The 20,580-nt window shown below is 31.4% G+C and overlaps 1 protein-coding gene across 2 annotated transcripts in view; it reads left to right on the top strand.

Annotated features, from left to right (window-relative positions):
• COL11A1 (collagen type XI alpha 1 chain) overlaps positions 1-20,580 on the top strand; it is a 188,127-nt gene that overhangs the window by 61,387 nt on the left and 106,160 nt on the right. The window contains exons 6-15 of one of the 2 annotated variants that reach the window (XM_011224596.3): positions 4,072-4,224; positions 4,414-4,506; positions 6,476-6,730; positions 7,487-7,549; positions 8,991-9,032; positions 10,054-10,116; positions 10,891-10,965; positions 12,040-12,123; positions 14,236-14,292; positions 17,569-17,622. In XM_011224596.3, the coding sequence (XP_011222898.1) occupies positions 4,072-4,224; positions 4,414-4,506; positions 6,476-6,730; positions 7,487-7,549; positions 8,991-9,032; positions 10,054-10,116; positions 10,891-10,965; positions 12,040-12,123; positions 14,236-14,292; positions 17,569-17,622 (939 nt within the window). Of the gene's footprint in view, positions 1-3,690; positions 3,808-4,071; positions 4,225-4,413; positions 4,507-6,475; positions 6,731-7,486; positions 7,550-8,990; positions 9,033-10,053; positions 10,117-10,890; positions 10,966-12,039; positions 12,124-14,235; positions 14,293-17,568; positions 17,623-20,580 lie in introns of both variants that reach the window. The other variant, XM_011224597.3, reaches the window with a different exon arrangement.

Here is a 20,580-nt window from a genome sequence, read left to right as displayed (position 1 = left end):
GGTTGGGTGATTCTATAATAAATATAGCATTTCTTACCGGTTTCTATATTGACTGTGTTACAATGAAAAGCTTTTTTGAAGAATCAGCTCACGTTTTTTTTCCCAATTGTAAATTACATTGATACTTCAATAATATAACCATTCTATACAATTATGAAATAAACTGGTTAACCAAATTAGTAAACAGCCCTTATATTAGTTTTGACATACAGCCATAATATGTAATTATATTTTAAATATGCATTTTAATAATTGATCTACATATGTTCTTCCTGTACAACATAGGAAGCAATGTTACTTGCCAGTGAGTAAAGAACATGAAAGCAGTATAGAGCATTGACCATACATGTTGAACTTTATAGTGCTTAATTTTCCATTAATAAATATGTGACATTGCATATTCATTATTCTAATTTGGATTAATAGATAAGTCAATTTATTTTATCAATTAACACAAGGGTGATTTTTCCAACTTATACTTTTGTCTAGCTCATACCCTCTAAATAACATCTTCTAAGTCATTCCTAAAATTCAGTCTTTTCATATGCTTGCCACAATATCACATCATCATCATACAGTGAAAAGCATAATGTAGGTAGATTTAAGTATAGTCATAATATCGTCAAACTTTAATTCTGTTTGAACCTACACGATACCATTTATATAGAAGAGTAACTAATATTAAAATTATGATGTTTTGGGATTTTCTCAAGTTAGTTTATTCTACAACCTTATAAGAAATTAAGTGTGAAATCTACATATGGTTATTTCTTAATGTATTATGCAAACTGTTGTATCTTATACATAGGAGGCAATTGCCATTCTTTTTTATAAAGAATGAACAAGAAAAATGAAGTAAAGGCAAGATAGTGTTTTATAAGAAATTTAAACACCAACCGACTTTCCCAAATGTATTACCTTAATCTTTAATATTTATCATATATTCCAGTTCTCATAGATGCACAGATATTTACTGATGCCACCATTTTTCTAACAAATTAAATAAGAACAGATTATGACATTTCTAGAATACCCTTTCTCCTCACATACTATAATTAATGCGAGGCTACTCTCACATATCAAAACTGAAATCATCCCATCACTGCATGTCTTTTTGCATATATTCATCTCACTGATTACAGCTAGTTCTGTTTTCAAGGCAGCCCAAAATTCCGTAGTAAGTAAAGAAGTTCATCTCCGAAAGTAGATTATAAATCTTCATGTACATTAGTGCTAAGTGTACTCAATACCACCACCAAAGGGATGTTGTTTAGATAAAGAAATAAGAACAGGAGCGCCTGGGTAGCTCAGTTGTTGAACGTCTGTCCCTTGACTTTGGCTCAGGTCATGATCTCAGGGTCATGAGATCAAGCTCCATCTCGGGTTCCATGCTCAGTGGGGAGTCTGCTTGAGATCTTTCCCTCTCCCTCCACCCCTCCCCCCAAAAAATAAATAAATCTTTTTTTTAAAAAAAGAACAGAAGCAGTGATTCTTCATTGACTCCTGAAAGAGTCTAAGAAAAAGATGTGTTTTAGTGTCTAAGGAGGAGAGAATATTATTTCCTCCAGTATTCCATAATCACAATTGGTCTAGTTGGTCTTCATCTGGAAAGAGTTTAAAAGAAGAGATGTTTATAGAGGTCATACATTTCCTTCTACAAGAAAAAAAATATGACATGAAGTTGGTATATACTGATATGAATACCATGCTTCATTTAAGATGCATTAAACTGTGCATTTGAAAAATCAGCCGTTTGTGTCTTTGTTTATTGTCCTATGTTTTTAAAACTCATTATAGATGCACCTGATTTTGAAAAGTCTGCCTAATTTTAAAACTTTACAGCATAAATAGACTGTCAAATCTTTTCTTTTTTATGTTTTACTTCAAGCTGGCAGCTAGTAGCTATGTAAATTTAATATTTCTTATTCCAACATGATTGACCATAACTACAGAAAAATTATTCATTATACAATATTCAATCTCCATTAATGTCTTTTTAATATGTATCTAAATTCAACATTTAATCATTTTATTTATTTAAGAAGTTATTAATAATGTTTGCAGAGGCATGAACAAACAAATGTTCAGTGTTCTATACGTGAATTTTTCTATTTTACGAAATTCTGTACAAATTCAATTAGAATACATCTTTGCTGAAGTACTTTGTATGTATATTTGTTGATAAACTATTACTAAGTAGATAAAATTATTAATCCATTTCAATTAATTTAATCAAATCAGTGTTTTGACAATCATGAAGAAAACTCAAGGCATGTCTATGTTTATATTTCAATGTGACCTTCAGCTGAACCATCTAGAAAATTCACTCTAGTGAGGGTATTTCATCAAAGGCCAGATGTAGAATGTTGCCAGGGGACCAGCTTTGGACATGTCTCATTATAGGTCTGTGAAATTTGCCCTCATTTGCATTGCTGTAGTTAATAGAGCTTATTAGAAGGCACAGTGATCGCAAATTTTCTAAAAGATATATGGTCAACAGTTATTTTTCTGGCGGATCAAAAAGCCTTTTGTGGCAATTTTGAAATGCCAAGAAGTCTAGTTGGGGTATAATTGGAATTTTACCAAATATAATACTGAGGGAATTCCAAATAGGTTGCCTTTAGCATATATATACATTAGAGATTCAGCTTGTTGCGTTTGCTGCTTAATATTTTATGTATATATGACCTTATGTATTTCCAGTTATTTTGATTAAACCAATGATTAATATATGTTTCACAATAACTATATTCTTGTTTACAAATTAAAGTTTTGATAGAGATAGTTGGTTTTGAAGACTAATACATTATCTTCCATATCACTCAATATGTAAGATTATCTTGTACATCCCTCTATTAAGAACCATACCTCTTTCCAACTAAGTTATTTTGATACAGAAGGATCTAGTATAAAATACTGTTTTCCAGTGTGAGTTCAGTTTAAGTAGTTTACGAGGTCTAACTGCTATGCTTTTTTGAAAAGCAGAAATAATGTATCAACTAGAAACAGATTAATTTTGAATCTTTAAATGTTTCACAAGTATTCTGTGCTCATTTTGACCTTAAGTCTTAGCAAATTAGAGATTTCTGAATAAATTTTAGATTTTATTTTTTCATTAGTTCCAGTGTTCTGTTTAGACTCATCTTATGTTCCTTGCATTTCGTTTTCCTTATCTCTCCTTTCTGATTCACAGCATAAACATTCTTTCATACTTGGAAAGATTACTCTCATATTTCAAATTTCAAGCATGTAATTTAATGAAAAAAGTACCCATTGACATTACAGTAAAATTATTAGAGAATTTTAACAAATTACTTTGTAACAATTTTTACAAATAAAAATTAACATGAATATTTAACAACTGTGACCATGTACATAATTGCGTGTTCCAAATAAGCCATTAACTAAAAGTTTTGAATATTAATTAAGTTTGAATTAGTATTCAAAATTTTTAGTTTCCTCACATTCCTAACCATGATTCTGCTCTTAGAAAATCTGCTTTGTCACTCCAATGTTATTATACTCTGTATAGGATGGTATAATACTTCCTGTAATACAAAATAACATTTAAATAACATTTCCTTGCCTCTTAACCTTTACTGTAAGTAAAAGTTAAGACTATTACCACTTTGTTGTTAGTATTACCTGCAACTAACAAAATCGCCTGATATTTTTTCCTTTGCGATGTAGTATGCACCTGAGGATATAATGGAATATGACTATGAGTATGGGGAAGCAGAGTATAAGGAGGCTGAATTTGTAACAGAGACACCCACTGTAACTGAGGAGACAATAGCACAAACCGAGGTAAAAACAAAGTAGCACCTTTGTGTATGGTGTCCTGCTGTTTGTCATTTCATGGTTTCTTGTGTCTCCTGTTCCTCGAACTCATCATAAGCCTTTCATTCACCTGATTTCTATGAACCAATAACTGTGATTTTTATTCGACAGTAGCTGTCCTGAAGGAATGATGCTCATTTTGCTTTGCTTGTCCTTCCTTTCATCCATGCTCTTCATTTCCCTTTTCACTTTATTTATGTTTCCCATTCCATCTTTCACCACGTTTTACAGAAAAAGAAATCCAATTTCAAAAAGAAGACGAGGACAGTGGCCACTAAGTCAAAGGAAAAGTCCAAAAAGTTTACACCCCCTAAATCTGAAAAATTTGCATCCAAGAAGAAGAAAAGTTATCAAGCAGCAGCAAAAGCCAAACTAGGGGTAAAGGTAGCAAAGAAAAAGCAATCAAGATCTCTCCTGGATAAGCTGGAAGATCTCTGATGATGAGTCATTGTCCTAACCCAACTAGATAAATGCCCATTTGGCTAATCCGATAACCCAATTAAATCATGATTTCCCTAAATTTGGGATTACCTTACATTTTTATAACAGGTTTTCTTTTGAATTTATCACTAGGCAAATATTGTTGATGATTTTCAAGAATACAACTACGGAACAGAGGAAAGTTACCAGACAGAAGCTCCTAGACATGTATCTGGACCAAATGAGGTAAGCTCATTGACACTATTGAATTACAATTCAGATTTTTAAGTGTGTAATACTTCTTAATGCACTTCACTCTGGCAGAACCTATAACTTGTGAGAATTCCATTTTTTTATCCCTTTACTGAGGTAAGAGGAACAACAGCATTGATTCACTGTTACTAGAAACAGGTCATTTAAAATCAGCCAATTCAGGTTTTGCATGATTCTTTGCTTCATGCAAATGCAAGTTGATTAAACTGAATTGGCTGCTATCATTTTCTTGATTGCTTCTGGGATTGAGCGAGCTTCTCAACATGTTGTGATGAAAGGTATTCACAACATGATTTTTCTGTGAGGAAGAGACTCCTCTAAAGTGAAAATTGTATCATGAAATGATACAATTAGAATTTATTTCACCTGACCAATAATCATGCATTTTCATGACAGCAAGCTTCTTGAGAAAATGTAGGCTTAGTGGATTTTAATAGTTATTTACATTTTCAAACTTGTTAGGAGTACGATGTTTATGATTAAATTAATATATCTTACCCTTTTTCATTCTTTTCTATGAAAATGTTTAAGCACATACTGGTATAAATCAAACAATCTTCCTGAATTTCATATTATGCATACATTCTTATCATGAAAAAATGAGGGTGCAATTCAGTTTAACTTTGTGAAATACTTATCATGCCAGGTGTGAAGAATACCTGAGTCATTTAGCAATAAGAAAATTTATATAACATGTGTCCCAGTGAGGCAAATAAACCCAATGGTGCATTACATGCAAACACACACTTTAGAAAATAACATTTCAGGGTGAGAACAGATTTTAGGTTTCAGCTAGTCCAAATCTATCATTTTCCAGAAATGGATAGGTTGAGTCAAGGTGTCTATCTAGCCAAATTCTTCTAGATAATCTTTTTTAGTTCAGAGCTATGAACATAGTAATATACACATATTGGATAATCTTCATCCCTTATAGATAGTATGTCCTCCCTGTCTAAGAACACAAAATATTATGGTTATTGGACATTTTATTTTATTTAGCAATTGCTAAATTAATCATTTAGCCACTTTTTTTACTCACATGATTTTGTGTACTACTACTCATTTATTTAATACTATTCTGTCATCTAGATTCACTGTTGTAGAAATCAAGTTACTTAAAATGAAATTCAGAGAGTAGCAAGATAAATTATTTAATTTGAACCTCATCAAAGTCATATTATGGCTAAAATTACATAATAAATATGATTCAGATTTATGCTATTAATAAAGAATTACTTATGTGATAAGGAAAATTACACTAGGTTTATTTATCTCTGAGGGAGTATTATTGATATTTAATTGTAAATGTATATTTATTCTCTACTCTCTATGAGATTGTACAGTGATATATTCTATTTCATTGTCTTGAATTTTCGAAGACTATAATTTATATTTTATTTGCTTCAAAGAACTCTTTGATGATATAATACTTTCTTATATACTAGATACTCTGTAAAAATTGCTATGATAAGTCTCAGTATTGGCATTAACATTTTATTTTTGTGATTGAGAGTCAAATTTACATGTTTTTTCTGGTAACAGTTGTATTTCATAATGATTATCTGTAAGGTTTGAAAATTAAACAAAGCTTTAACTATGTGCATATTTCATTGTCCAAATCTCAAACTATAAAGCAAATATAAAATTGACTAACAAGTTTTTTTTTCAATGGAACCAGCAAATACACATGCTGAATCCATGTGAATATTTGCAGTTTATTGGGAAAAGTACCTTGAAAGCAATATTTCCCTGTACATACCAATGTACAAAAATATTTCTTTCAATGATACTGAAAGGCTATCTTTCGTGGCCTTCAGGCTTGCTTGAGTAGCATTTAAATTGCTTCCCGTCACATTCCATCAATCTGTAATTGCAAATGCTTACCTTGCTTTACTAACAGTAAACTTCATGTTCTTCAACTCCTTGCAACTTAAATTAATAGCCAAATCCAGTTGAAGAAGTATTTACTGAAGAATATCTAACGGGAGAGGATTATGATTCCCAGAGGAAAAATTCCGAGGATACACTAAATGAAAACAAAGGAATAGACGGCAGGGACTCTGACCTCCTGGTAGATGGAGATTTAGGCGAATATGATTTTTATGAATATAAAGAATATGAAGATAAACCAACAAGTCCCACTAATGAAGAATTTGGTCCAGGTGTTCCAGCAGAAACAGATATCACAGAAACAAGCGTAAGTCAGTATTACGCTCTGTGTCATTGTATGTCTTATTTTTGGAGTATTTTCGCGTTTATCTTGATGTCTTTTCAGGTGTAAAATACAAGTTGTGTTCTTATGTAAATTGTAAATATTTATCACTACTAGGACATCTTGATAGATTCTTCCTCATGGGAATCTTCAGCAGTTGTAGTTCTGCCTACACTACCAGAGCCTCATTTGAAAGTATAGTCTTGAATAGAATTGTATCCAAATTGTCTTGTCATTGATAAGTTTAAAATAGTTATTATTCTGGATAGTAAGTCTAATTTCTGATTTTTGGACTATTTTATTTTTTAATTTTGAAAAAAAATTTCTATCGATGCGCAGTATGGTACCATATTTGTTATTTTTTTTTTCACCATTTGGCCCTCTTCACCCATTTCTTCTACCCCCTGAACCCCCACCTTTATTTTGTTAAATTTAATTTGATGACACTTTTTGCTTAACACCTTGGAATAATAATTGAAGTCTACAGATGTCTTTATCTTTCTGTAATATGTCTTTAAGAAACAATTGTTTCATCTTATTCAAGAATTGTATTAATGTTCATTATACTTTCCTTTTTATATTTTCAGTATTTGAACATTCAATAGGTTTCTATTTTTAAAAAGCACATTTTAATAGGTTGTTTTTAAATGCACTTGGATGATTAAATTTTCTTTTAAAAAAAAACAACTTAAATGACCTTATTTACTTAAAGACAGGCTGCTTGAATTTTTCACTCAACAGATAAATGGCCATGGTGGATATGGAGAAAAAGGGCAGAAAGGAGAACCAGCAGTAGTTGAACCTGTGAGTATTGGTGTGAATACATTATAAAGGTTGGTACAATTAATTAATATATACTATAAGCCATCATCACCTTACATTATATATAAAATTCTAATGTCCAAATGTTTAAAATGTGCCACAGATAAGTGAGTTAGTGAGTGAGGCCATTTCTGGCATGTGAAATTTTAATCATCCAAAAAATATAGAGACATGAATTTTGGAATTTGAAAGTAGCTGAAATTTGTCTAGTCTCATTCTCTCGTTTTACAACAAAGGAACCTGAGACCTAGAGAATTTAAGTAACTTGCTAAGGTTCAAGTGTTGGTAGTTGAGACATAACCAGATGGTAGCTTTTCTAACTTCCTTCAATTTATCTAACTTGACATTATTAGACATGTATTATTTGACCTAGATACTTTCTTGTTTAATATCCAGATAATATCACGTTATGATATGAAAATATTTCTTTTAAAATTCACTTCCTTTTTTCCCATCGAAGAATCGGTCTAATTCACTCCAAAAGTGATTTTTAAAATTTATATTAATGTTATTACTACTCAAGATATTGGTAAAAAGCAAATTCTTACTGGAAAGCAATTTTACTATTGTTCTCCCTAATCATCAACTTGGGGAAAACTTGCATTAGAACTAAGGGGAATATGCTTAACTGTTAGCTTCAAGATTATGAAAATCATTTCAGAAGTTGCAAGGCCATAAAAACTGAAAAACTGGGTGGGGGGAGAGTTAAAGGTTACTTTTGTCTATAAGGGTATTGCTGGCTATCTACTGTATTACCCAAAATATGAGAAATTGTGCCAAGTACTCACCAAAGAATTTTTAAATATTTTTTTCAGAATGAATATGCCCTTATTTTGAAAATGTACAACTAACTTTTTAAATGATAAAACAATTTCTGGCAGTAGAATCATAGTTTGTGGAATGAATTTCTTATCCTGAAACAGTACTCTGTTCTCTTGTGTATTGACGAGCTTATCTCATATTTATCCCCAATTCTTTTGCTCGGACTTTTTTCTCCTTTTCTTGAATTAAAGTGCTTAGGTGCCACTTAACTTCTGTTCTTTCATTCGCGCAGTAAATATGTATTAAATTCTGGCTTTGTGCCAGGCATTATTCTGGGTGCTAGGGAAAACTTGGTCAAATTTCTTTGCTCTGGCCTTCTTGGGAGTACGTAGCATATTCTCCTTTTAATATTACTTTTCTGAATATTTATTCCTTTTCTAATTAGTTCACAGATTCTCCGAGGACAGAGACTATGTTTTCTTATCATTTTAAACTCTCTCCCTTCCCCATGCAAAACTGTTCGTAATTGGTTTTATATGGTAGAAATAGAGAATTTACTTTTTGAAATGCAATGATGTGGTGCTTTGTTAGAGCTGCTTAGACGAGAGGTTAGGGGTTACATTTCACTAGTAGTGATTCTCTGTCTTTTTTTTTATTATAGGGGATGCTTATTGAAGGACCACCAGGACCAGCAGGACCTGCGGTATGTAACTGTGTCAAGATTATTTTTGTCTTAATTTTTTTAAATAATCAGATATAGAATTTCTATTACATTATTGAATTTATAAATTTTATACTAATTTGAGTATTGAATGATAGAGGCAAACAGTTTTATCAGAGGGCCTGGTTGCCTTGAATTGCTCTCTGATTTGTCTTTCCAAATGTTATTCTTTTGAGAGCAGTGGAATTAAATTTTGTTTAATTTTCTTTCTTTCTTTCTTTTCCTTTTCTTTTCTTTTTTTTCTTTCTTTTTTTTTTTTGGCTTAAATACCTCTGCATCCTCTATCCTCATCTTTCTGCTTTATATCTGTAAGTTACGATAGTGAAAAAAAAAACCATCTTTGTTTTTTTAAAGAAGTATAGGTATATCTCGATAGATGGAGTTGAGAATTCAAAGTGGACAGTAGCTGCCTTATCTGTTCTCTGAATGGAGTGGTTATCAGTTTCCTTTGTCACTTCCTAGTGAGGCTGATGTGGCTTCGTGTGTCTTTATTCTCAGGTAGTTGTACTGATCCGACTTTGTAAGGAATCACTGTCTTTTGTGGAATTAGTTAAGTCCTTGTCATCTGAAATAAATATGTTATGCTGATGCCTTTAAATACTTTTTATCCATAAAAGAAAATGTAAAAATGCCTCCAAGCTAAACGATTTCTACTTTTCAAGTTTGCTATCACAGTTTTGAGGTCTAATTGAGTATACCATTTCTTCATTAGGAACTGCAAACCCACTTCTATTTCAGGACTTTATATTGGCATGTTCTCCTTTCCTGTTTTTCCTTGGAATGCTTGCCTCCACCCTGAAAGCAGCTTCATAGAGGGAACGTTAAGCTAGCTACCGAGTGGTTCCTATACGTTGTCTTTTCATAGGAAGATAAATAGGGCAATTGTTTGGGAGACAAGTATATATTTATGAAATATAAAATGAGCTTTTTTTTGATATTAGGGGGATGTATTTGCGTGAATGATAATAAGATCTGACTCATATCATGGTTTATTTCTCTGTAGGGTCTTATGGGTCCCCCTGGTCTACAAGGCCCCACTGGACCCCCTGGTGACCCTGGCGAGAGGGTAAGTGGAAGACTCTTTATAACAAAAAAATAAAACATAGATTAAAATAATTACAATATATTCTGCAAGTTTGACATGTTATCCTCACTGGAAAGGGGAAGAAGTCTGTGAATTCAATGTGCAACATTTTGTTTAACTTTTCTAACTATAATTTTAGAAGTGAGAATGAACAATGTGCACTTATCTGTTGTAATTATTAAGAAAACCTTATTTTCAACAAATTTCCACTTTGAGATGAACCTGCTACCTTAGATTCGGTTCTTTAGTCTGAATTGAGACATGTTTTCCACAAACTCCGATGAATATTTAGTTGGATTCTGATAGACTGAGTTAATAAACCTGAATTCTAATTTGAAGAGCATGTCCTGAATCACATGGTAAAATAGACCATTTGTGTTGTCAGTCCAAACTCTTCTTGTAAAATCTCTTGCCCTGTTTTTCCTTCGTCCTTGAGTAACCAATAACTTTGTGCATTATTAAAATCCTATAAAACTAGTGCAAAGAAAATCAACCCTTGCAGGGCACCTAGGTAGCTCAGTTAGTTAAGCGTCCAGCTCTTGATCTCAGCTCATGACTTGATCTCAGGGTCATGAGTTCAAGCCCCACTTAAAAACAAAAAAACCTTTCTAGGTATACTTACTAAAAGGAGATTAACCAAGAAGGGGAGGACAAATGCAAATTAGTTAATATAGACTAATGTTATTAAATTCATTCTACTTCTAATAAACTTGATTCTTTATTTGATTTATTAATTTTGATGATTTACTTTCCTAGGGTCCCCCAGGACGTCCTGGCTTACCAGGGGCTGATGGTCTACCTGGTCCTCCTGGTACCATGTTAATGTTACCGGTATGGATTTTTTTTACTGCTATAAAGATGACTTAATATTTCATCATCTTATTGTTGAAAAATGTTGCTGAACCATATTACAGAGCAATTAACTAAAAACCATTGTATGAGGTAGAGATACTTGAAGTCAAGCAGCGTTGAGAAATGACGGGAAATTTTATTAAAACAAAAATTTGGTAAAGATCAATCTCTGCATTAGAACTAAGGTTTCATTATTTGATTAGGTTTTGACAACAAAGCTTAGAGGTTGTTCTTAATATTTCCAATCATGTGCTTCATCCTGAGTCATATGATTAACATGTGTTTCATGTGTTACTTAACGTATTAATATGCTATTTATCACCATAGAGATAACAGTTGATACTTTTTAAAGAAAATATATCTATATTGTCATTATTTATTGCTCAAAAATTGTTTTACCATAAGATTGCTTTCTAAAGTTGCCCTTGTTCTCCTGGAAAGAACTTTGATTAATTTGTTTAAATGTAATAAAATTTCAAGTAATAATCAGGTAGAGTAAGAAATTGACTGATGCTGCATTTTTAGTTAAAATTTAAAAGGATCTTTAGAATTTTAGAATTTTGTGGAAAGATACTGGGAGAGTGAGTTTCCTATTATAAATACCTAAGAAAAGGTAAACAAAACAAATATATCTCAAGGGTGATTTCCTCTGTATTCATACAGATTCCAGAAGTTTTGCTCTACAAAATAGCAATTGATCTATAACCACCACTGAACTGAGTACATTTGGATTTCTTACAAATGAATGAATAAAAATAGGTAAAATCTGTACAAGTAAAAATATATGATAACTTATTCCAGATTTTTCAGAGACTATGGAATTTAGAATCAGAAGTCTCTAATCTCTTCTACAAATGGTAAACATGGTCCAGGGAACTTCCATTGTGGGCAGGAGAATTAAAAAAAAAAAAAAATCTAAGTATCTTGAGTCATATAAGTTACTTTGTACTTTTATAAAATCCCACCATTTTCAGTAAATAGTTTTTAATTAGTAATTAAGGCACCTTTTTGACAAAGGCTAATTTTGAACTTCTCTGTGTTCTCTTTTCTAAGTTTCGTTATGGTGGTGATGGTTCCAAAGGACCAACCATCTCCGCTCAGGAAGCTCAGGCCCAGGCGATTCTTCAGCAGGCCCGGGTAAGAAAGAATGAACGTGTATTCCTGTAAGCTGATTCTAAATCAGATTGTGTGTGTGTGTGTGTGTATGCATGTGTGTGCGCGTGTGTATCTGCATCTGGATGATGCTACTGTTATAAACAAAATGCTTCTGGATAGTACATTGAATTTAGACAGAAAAAATACTAAGGTTATGATCTATTTTTTCCAGTAGGAATATTTTCTGTAATTGAATATTAAAGTTACATGACTGACTCTTGCAGTATTGCCATATATAATTCTAGCAATTACACATAAACCAAAACACAAATTTTCTAATTTTTTTTCAAAGGGTATCGATGGGTTTATGCCTAGCACTCTCTATTTCTCACATACAATCTGTCTAAGACAGAAGCTGATGAAAAAAAGAAATAAGGGAATAAGGTTTGAAATAATTTTTTCCTCCTAATCTAATGAATTATTCATGATATCCCAAACATTCCAGGAAATCAAGTTCTTTTAAGCATTTTCATATAAGAAAGAAACCTTCAAATATGTATTTAAGTTCTAATCATCATAATCTATAATGTTTTTACAAAATCCATTGTTTATAATCCTTCATCAGCTGAAAGTTTCCACTATATCTTATAAGACCTATAATTTTTTAAATTCACTGCAATTAAAAAGTCTAAAGAATGGACTAGGAAAGAGTAGAAAGTCATATAATACTTTTATTCATAATACAGGATTTTTTTAAGGAAAAAAATAAAGGGCTTACATTTGGTATGGATATGGGCCCACTTTTTTAAGTGATATAAATAATTTCTGTGATAACTTTGGGTAAATTTATGAGTATATAAAATTCAACATTTATAAGTCTATCATCATAAATTTATGAGTGCATAAAATATCTGAAAACATAAGTGAAGATTCTAATTTATTCTCATATTTGTTTTTATCTTTATTAAGTCTGTCCACCTGAAAAGATGCCATTATTTGGTTATATCACATATATAGACAAAAATATTAAAGAATTTGTTTATTAGATCTTGGCATAACACTCACCTAAAAATATTTAAAATAATTTGCTAATGATTCTTACAATTCATCTTATAAATTATATTACTTTCAACAAATTTAAGGTAATTGTTTGAGCTTAAATATTTTATGAGGCCATTGAATTCCTCATTTTATTAGTCCTTTTAACCTATTTGGAAATAGATAGCAAGCATTATAATTCCAATTTTTCAGATATTTAATCTCAAGGATTAAGAAGTATATTGTCAAAAATCTCATGGTGAGTCAGTAGTGGAACTTTGGAGATCCTACTGTTTTTATCTCATGCACTTTTCTAATATGATTTTACATATTGTTTCTATTACAGTATTATTTTTGGATATCTGTTTTGATAATCTAAATATATTCATCTTTTGGAATCACTAATATTCAAAAATAGCTCACCATACTAACTTAACATCTATCAAGTATTTACCCTTTGTACTCCACTTGTTCCAGCTTTTCAAGTATGTTAATTTCATGTTTCTAATATTCAGTATCAATAGTGCATGTAATCAATCTATCATGCCTATGATTATACAAAATGAATGCATTTTTCTTGTAAGGTTAAATTTGAGATTTGTTAAAAAGAAGTGTATTAGCATATTTTCTGATAAATTTTGCTTGCTATCTGGCTTTAGTTGTCATAGTTTTTCCTAAAATATTGCTAGAAACTTTTTATTTAAAGCACCTCAAATTCTTCACCTCTAGAAGGATTTTCAATGATAATTGTGCCAGCATGTTTAAGAGAAGGCTATATTTTATTCTGAAGTACGCTTCAGAGTAGAAAAATTATAAAATATTAGATATCTTATACTACAATCTATTTTAACTTTTATCATTGAATGAATCATAATAATATATGGTGCAAGATTGTATACAAGATACAGCAGTTTAAAGAACATCTGATACTTATTTAAGTCATTTGTCATTCTAGAAACTTGCAATTCTTCAGTAATCAGGCACTCTTTCTGGTGTGTAGCTATTATACCTGTGTTGATCATCTGTTACTTACAGGTAGCTTGTGCAAATGAATATTGTGGTTTAATATGCTTGTCCAGGAAAGCATCCCTGAGTTTGATCTCCTTTATTTTCTAGATTGCTCTGAGAGGTCCACCTGGCCCAATGGGTCTAACTGGAAGACCGGGTCCTGTGGTAGGTTACTCAATAAGATAACGTAGGTTTAAATCCATGTATTAGTAGTTCCTTTTGCAACTTTGGCCAAGCATTGTTCACATTTCTAGCTAATGAAAATAGATACATATACCTACTTATGCTTGATTTTGTTTCCATTTTAAAAGTCTATTTCAATTCAGTCCTCAGTAAGTTTTGATAAAAAAAGTTTCAGTAAAGAATTTTCAAATCAAATAAATGCAATGAAAAATATAATTGAGTCATATCTATTAATTTTTCAAATTATAAGCATAATTTATTTGCACAATATTCCAAGTTATTAAAATTCAATTTGACATTAAATTATTGAGACTTAAGTTTGTGTTTAATAGAATTTTCATTAAGAAAGAAAAAAATGTTTGAGGTCAGTTAAATTATTCCATAATCTGGGGAGCAAGCAGGATAATTGGCTTAAACTTCGGTTTGCCTTCAATATTCCACAAAGTGCTTCAGATATTAGAGAAATTAATTTGTCTTTTGGACACTCTTGGAAAATGACAGTGTTTTATTTTTCCATGCAAGCTTGCTAACAAGCTAATATTTTCCAAGTGGTTTTTAAAAAATACCTTCAAATATTTTGAAACTTTTACCAAATGTTAAGCAGTGTAGCAATTCACAAAAAAAAAACACAAAGATTCTTTTCAAATCATATTTTTTCTTAAGAGAAAACAAAACTGTAGGAGTCCAACCTCGGTTCTAATTGATTTTAGAATTAATTGAATAAATAATTTCTATTTTAAGTATTTGTTTTCTATTAAAAAAAAGCCTTTCCTCCTGTTCTTGCATATTAATTTATATGCTTTCAGTATGTTTTATGGAAATAATGGTGTTTATAGAAATTATTACTATGAACATTAAAATCTTACATTTTATTTACTTAGTAGACACAGCAAAACAATTTTATTCAAGTTTGAATCAAGTTAATAGTCTTCTAATTATTTAATCTGTTTTACTGATCTTAGTAGGGTAATAAATAGTTCTCTTCATGTGTTTTATTCAAAGATTTGTTATGTAGTTGCATAAATTTATGGTAATTTTAATTCGGTTAAAAATTTGTATAGCTTATATATTTTGAAGGGTATACACTCAGGTATACACTCAATGATATGGGCTCATCTAGAACATATATTCTAGCAAAATAATAAGAAACCTGGAAGAATCTATGTTACTTAACAAAGAAACAGAGTTAATATTTCGTTGCTTGTTAGCAATAACTCAAATTCACATGAGTAGGGAAAGTCAGCAGTATGCTAATGCTTTATAAATCTGGGGGCAGAAGAATTATCTGTATATTTTATTAAAAATAACAGTTCTTGGGGCCCTGTACTTGAGATTCCGATGATAAAGATTCAGGGTTGGATGTGGCAAGCTATATTTTTAATGAGTGCACCAGGCTGATTCCTACAATCAAGCATGTTTAGAAATACCACCATATGTTACCTAATTTAAAAATATCACTCCAGGATCTCTAAAAATACATTTTCTAAAGGAATTTTCCTACCTATCATCCTGACAAGCATAGCAATGAAAGCATGTTCTATTAGCAGTTACTGTTTTCACCAAACAATCATGGCGGGTCAGTCATTCACAGCGTGTTGGCCAGGAGAAAAGATTGGCAACCACGTACACCTTCTCAATGTCATACATTGGATACAAGATTAATTGATTTCACTGCTTAAGTCTTTGTTATGGGAAGCTTTAGCATGCTTAATATTAAAAGTAGGTATTTAGAGAAAAACATATTGCTTCTTTTCACCATTTTCTCTTCTATTATACTTTGCTCCAAAATGTCAAATTATGAAAGACTTTCAAATATCTATTGATTCTAGAGTCTAAAACTATTTTATTATAAAAGAAACAAAATCTACATCAATATATTAAGACACAAACATAAACATTCTTCCAGTGAAAAATTCTTTATCCAATTATTTTGTCTGATTGCTTTTCTAGACTAGTAGAGGCTTATATTATAAAACATACAGGGATTGTAGAAAATATTGCAGTTATTTTTTCTGTTCTGTTACTGTCAATTGTTGCATGATAATTTTTAGAGTAAGTGTTTGGACAAAGTAATTATAATTTGTTGAGTAGGCCGTGCTTATATACAGAGAATATAGTGCAGTAAATTAAAAACAAATTGTCCTATAAATTTGTTCAATTCAGTGATTAATAATCTGATTTAATATAGAACCCCAGGTTTTCCCTTGAAAAAATTCAGTTGCAAGGATTCTTAATTAGAAGCATGAAGGTTATTATTGTTTAATTTTCAAGATTAGAATATTCATGTTACTTCACTTTCCATATTTCTTAGGAGTCAGATTAATAGTTATTTTCCTTTAGAGCCACCAGGAGGCTCTAGATAGCTAACATTTCCAGACTTAGCACAATTTTGATCTTTTTGTATAATGATTCAATGCACCACTATTTGAATATATATTGATTTAAATAAATCAGAAACTTCTTAAACACCCGAAGTATGCTTCTTCCGTATGAAGTAACTATTATCACCATGTTCAATTTTAATGTCCTAAAGCTTTTTAGGGGAATGAACAGCCTAGTATTTATTTTTAAAACTCACAACACTTTTATAAAGTGATTTTATATTTTTTCCAGTTAACGTGCCAGGTTTTTATCGCACTTTTTGAGTTATGTAAACATTTGTAAGAGGTTTTTTTGTCATAAGGACTTATTCTTGTGGGAAATAAACAGACCACTTTGGGAAAAAATGCTTTGACATTATTTCAGGACAATTAAAATGATAGTTGTAGCATCTGTTCTTGACATTTTATTGCTATAGAATTCAGTGTCTGAGAAATTTCTGAGTGTAAAAGCAATAACATTTTGCCAAGTTCTTGCTGTATAAATGGATTCAGTGTATAACTGATTCAGTAAAAATGTGTTGCCTCTGGTACTACATCAGAGTATAATAATAAATAGTGCCTTGTGTATCATCGTAAGTACTGTGATGGTAAACACATTAAAGAAACTTTCAGTGTGATTTCCTGAAATTGGCTTCTGTGTAGTTATGTTTAAATAGAGACTTTTAAATTTGGTTTACACATTGGAATACAATAAATCTGAAAAGAGATGTATTTCAAAGGGTTTGAAAATTTTATTGTATTAATTAATAAAATTATACTAGTTCAATGAAACATATTTTGAATAGTGTTTGACTATTTCACATGAAAATGGTAGGCTAAAAGTAGTTAAGGACTTATTACTCAATTAAATGATTATATTCTTACTTTTTTTCTATAGGGGGGGCCTGGCTCATCTGGCGCCAAAGGTGAGAGTGGTGATCCAGGTCCTCAGGTAAAAAAAATAGCCTATTTCACTTATTTTATTTTTGACTTCATTTTATATTGTAGGGTAATTGAAGTATCTGCCATCTGTTTTATGAGTAAAGAAATTACTTATACTACTTTTAAGTTCACATCACCTCCTTTAATTGAAAAATCCCTAGTGGCCAGTTGACTGCCAATAACTTGATTAATTTAAACAATATTAAAAGAAGATAATAAGCTAGGATGGAAAAGGCTTGATAGTAATAGGCCTTCAGAATATTAAATTGACTTGAGATTGTACAGAGCAGGGCAAAACTACTGCAATTGTATTTTTTAGTGGTCCTGCCTCAAACCCACAATATTTTCTGTGAAGAGTAAATCTAACATATACTTTCAGAAAGAATATTTAACATACTTAAAAGATGCTAACTTCAAACTTTTTGTAGAACTGAGGAAATTATGAGAATTGAGAACATCTGAGCTGAAATTTTTAGAAAGATCTTAGATTATATTTACATGGTACCAAATTAAAAGTATTATTTTTCCCTTAATGATAGAAAGTAGATAGAAATATTCAATATAAGCACCTTATGAAGTAAACTTATTCTAGAAAACAGAAAAACAAATGTGACATTTAAAAATACATTTATTTATTTACTTATTTTTAAGATTTTATTTATTTATGTATTTTATTTATTTATTTTTAAAGACTTTATTTGTGACAGAGAAAGAGAGAGAGTGAGAGACAGAGAGAGCATGAGAGTCAGAGAAGGAAGCAGGCTCCCTGCTGAGAAGGGAGCCCGACGTGGGGTTCAATCCCAGGACCCTGGGGTCATGACCTGAGCCACCAAAGTGCCCTAAGATTTTATTTATTTATTTGAAAGAAAGAGAGAGAGAGAAGGAGAGTGTGAGCAGGGAGAGAGGCAGAGGGAGAAGGAGAGAGAGAATCCCAAGCAGACTCCACACTGAGCACGGAGCTCCACATGATGTTCTATCCCAGGACCTTGAGATCATGACCTGAGCTGAAATCAAGAGTCAGAAGTTTAACCAACAGAGTCACCCAGGTGCCCCTAAAAATACAGTTATTTTTAAATGAAAATACTTCCTGATATACTCAATAAATAGAAATTCAGATTGGGCTGCAGGAACTCTCAAGTGGCCATTCATTAATTTTTTTTTTCTTCTTTTAAAATTGGTTTTATTTGGGGTGCCTGGTGACTCAGTCAGTTAAGCAACTGACTCTTAGTTTTCAGGTCAGGTCATGATCTCAGAGTCCTGGGATTCAGCCCTGAGACAGGATCCATGCTCAGCGGGGAGTCTGCTTGAGATTCTCTCTCACTCTCTCCCTCTGCCCCTCCCATACTAAAACAAAAATAATCTTTAAAAAATAATAAAATAAAATTGGTTTTATTTTTTAAGTATTACAAGGTTAAATTGAATTGTAACACCAATATATATTCTTTATAAGCACTACTATAATCATCAGGATAGAGAATGGTTCTATAACCTTAAGCAATTTCTTGGAGCCAATACTTTACAGTCACATCGTCCCTCCAACCCCTAATACCTGACAATCACTGATCTGTTCTTTATTACCATAGTCTTTTTCTTTTCAAGAGTACTGTACAAATGAAATCATGCATTATGTAACCTTTTGAGACTGGCCTCTTTCATTCACCATATTGACTTTGAGATTCATCATAGCTGATGAGTGCATCAGTAGCTCATTCCTTTTTGTTGCTGAGTAGTATTCTTTTGTATGGATGCACTACAGTTTATTTTGGAATTAGGGGAAAAAATCAAAGAAAATTGAGAAAGATAATTGGGTAATTCAGAACATGGCAGCCTTCTTTATCATGGTTGGTTAATATTACCATAGAAGGATGGAAAGCATTGCAACTTAACTGAGAATTGCATAAAAATACTGAAATGTCATTATTTGAAAAATCTAAGGAGTTTAAGCTTTTGAAAATTTATAAATTTTTTCATCAAATTCACCCCCTTACAAAATAGTTGAATCTGAAAGCATTTCAGTAGTTGTCATGGATTTTGTGATTTTCCTGAACTCAAGTCCAAAGAAATACAATATCAGACGAAGAAGGATCATTTTCATTAAAAATTAAGATCTGTGCTGTTAGTATTGACCCTTGCCTTCCAGCTGGGATACAGGGTAAAGTCATTTCATAACAAAAATTTTCTTAAAAAGCTATATTCTTTTAAAACTCTAATTATTAGACAACTTTAATTTCATATTTCTATAATCAACATTGTACAGTGATAAAAAACATTCACAATTTCAAATGTGTTTTACATTTGCTACCACACTCATTATATGCATACTGTTTAACTTTGAAAAGTATAGTTAATTAAATATAAAGGCCTATATGTTTATACTAGAACTACATTTGATCTATTATTAGCTGTGTGATTTTATTTTAAAAATATATGTATCAAGCCCCACCAAAGACATTGTTTATTGACATAACATTATATTGTACTACTTCAAGAAAGAAACATTGAGAATCTTTAACCTTTAGTCTGACATGGCATGGTACCAGGCAATAATTTGCATTTGGGATCGCCAAATTGTCCTCCAGCATTTTGTAGGTGATGGAAAGAAACATGTACCAGGCACTATGCTAAGTTGTAGGAGTATAATGGAGAAAAGACTGAGTCTAAAACCACAGCACTTAACAATTTAATGGGAGATTCAACTATTAAAAAAGGCAATTATATTCCATGTGGTAAGTTAAATAAAAGAATAAACATGGGGAAGAGGATCTCCAAAAAATAAAGGAGAAAGGTGAAGGAAAAAGGGTTTGGGAAGAAAAGAGGAATGAGATGGATGGTTAAGAGTGTTTTCAGTCAAGGGAAATGTAAAACCCTAAGATTTTGAAAATAAAGTAAGTGAGGATTTTCTTTAAAGGTTAAACTATCACTTTGTATTTCTTTTGTTTAATTGTAATCAGATGTCTCTATAAACTTA

Source organism: Ailuropoda melanoleuca, chromosome 2 (assembly GCF_002007445.2).
Source record: "Ailuropoda melanoleuca isolate Jingjing chromosome 2, ASM200744v2, whole genome shotgun sequence".
In the NCBI taxonomy this organism is placed as follows: Eukaryota; Metazoa; Chordata; class Mammalia; order Carnivora; family Ursidae; genus Ailuropoda; species Ailuropoda melanoleuca.
The sequence above is the reverse complement of the archived record's forward strand: the minus strand, read 5'-3'. Positions and strand labels throughout refer to the sequence as shown.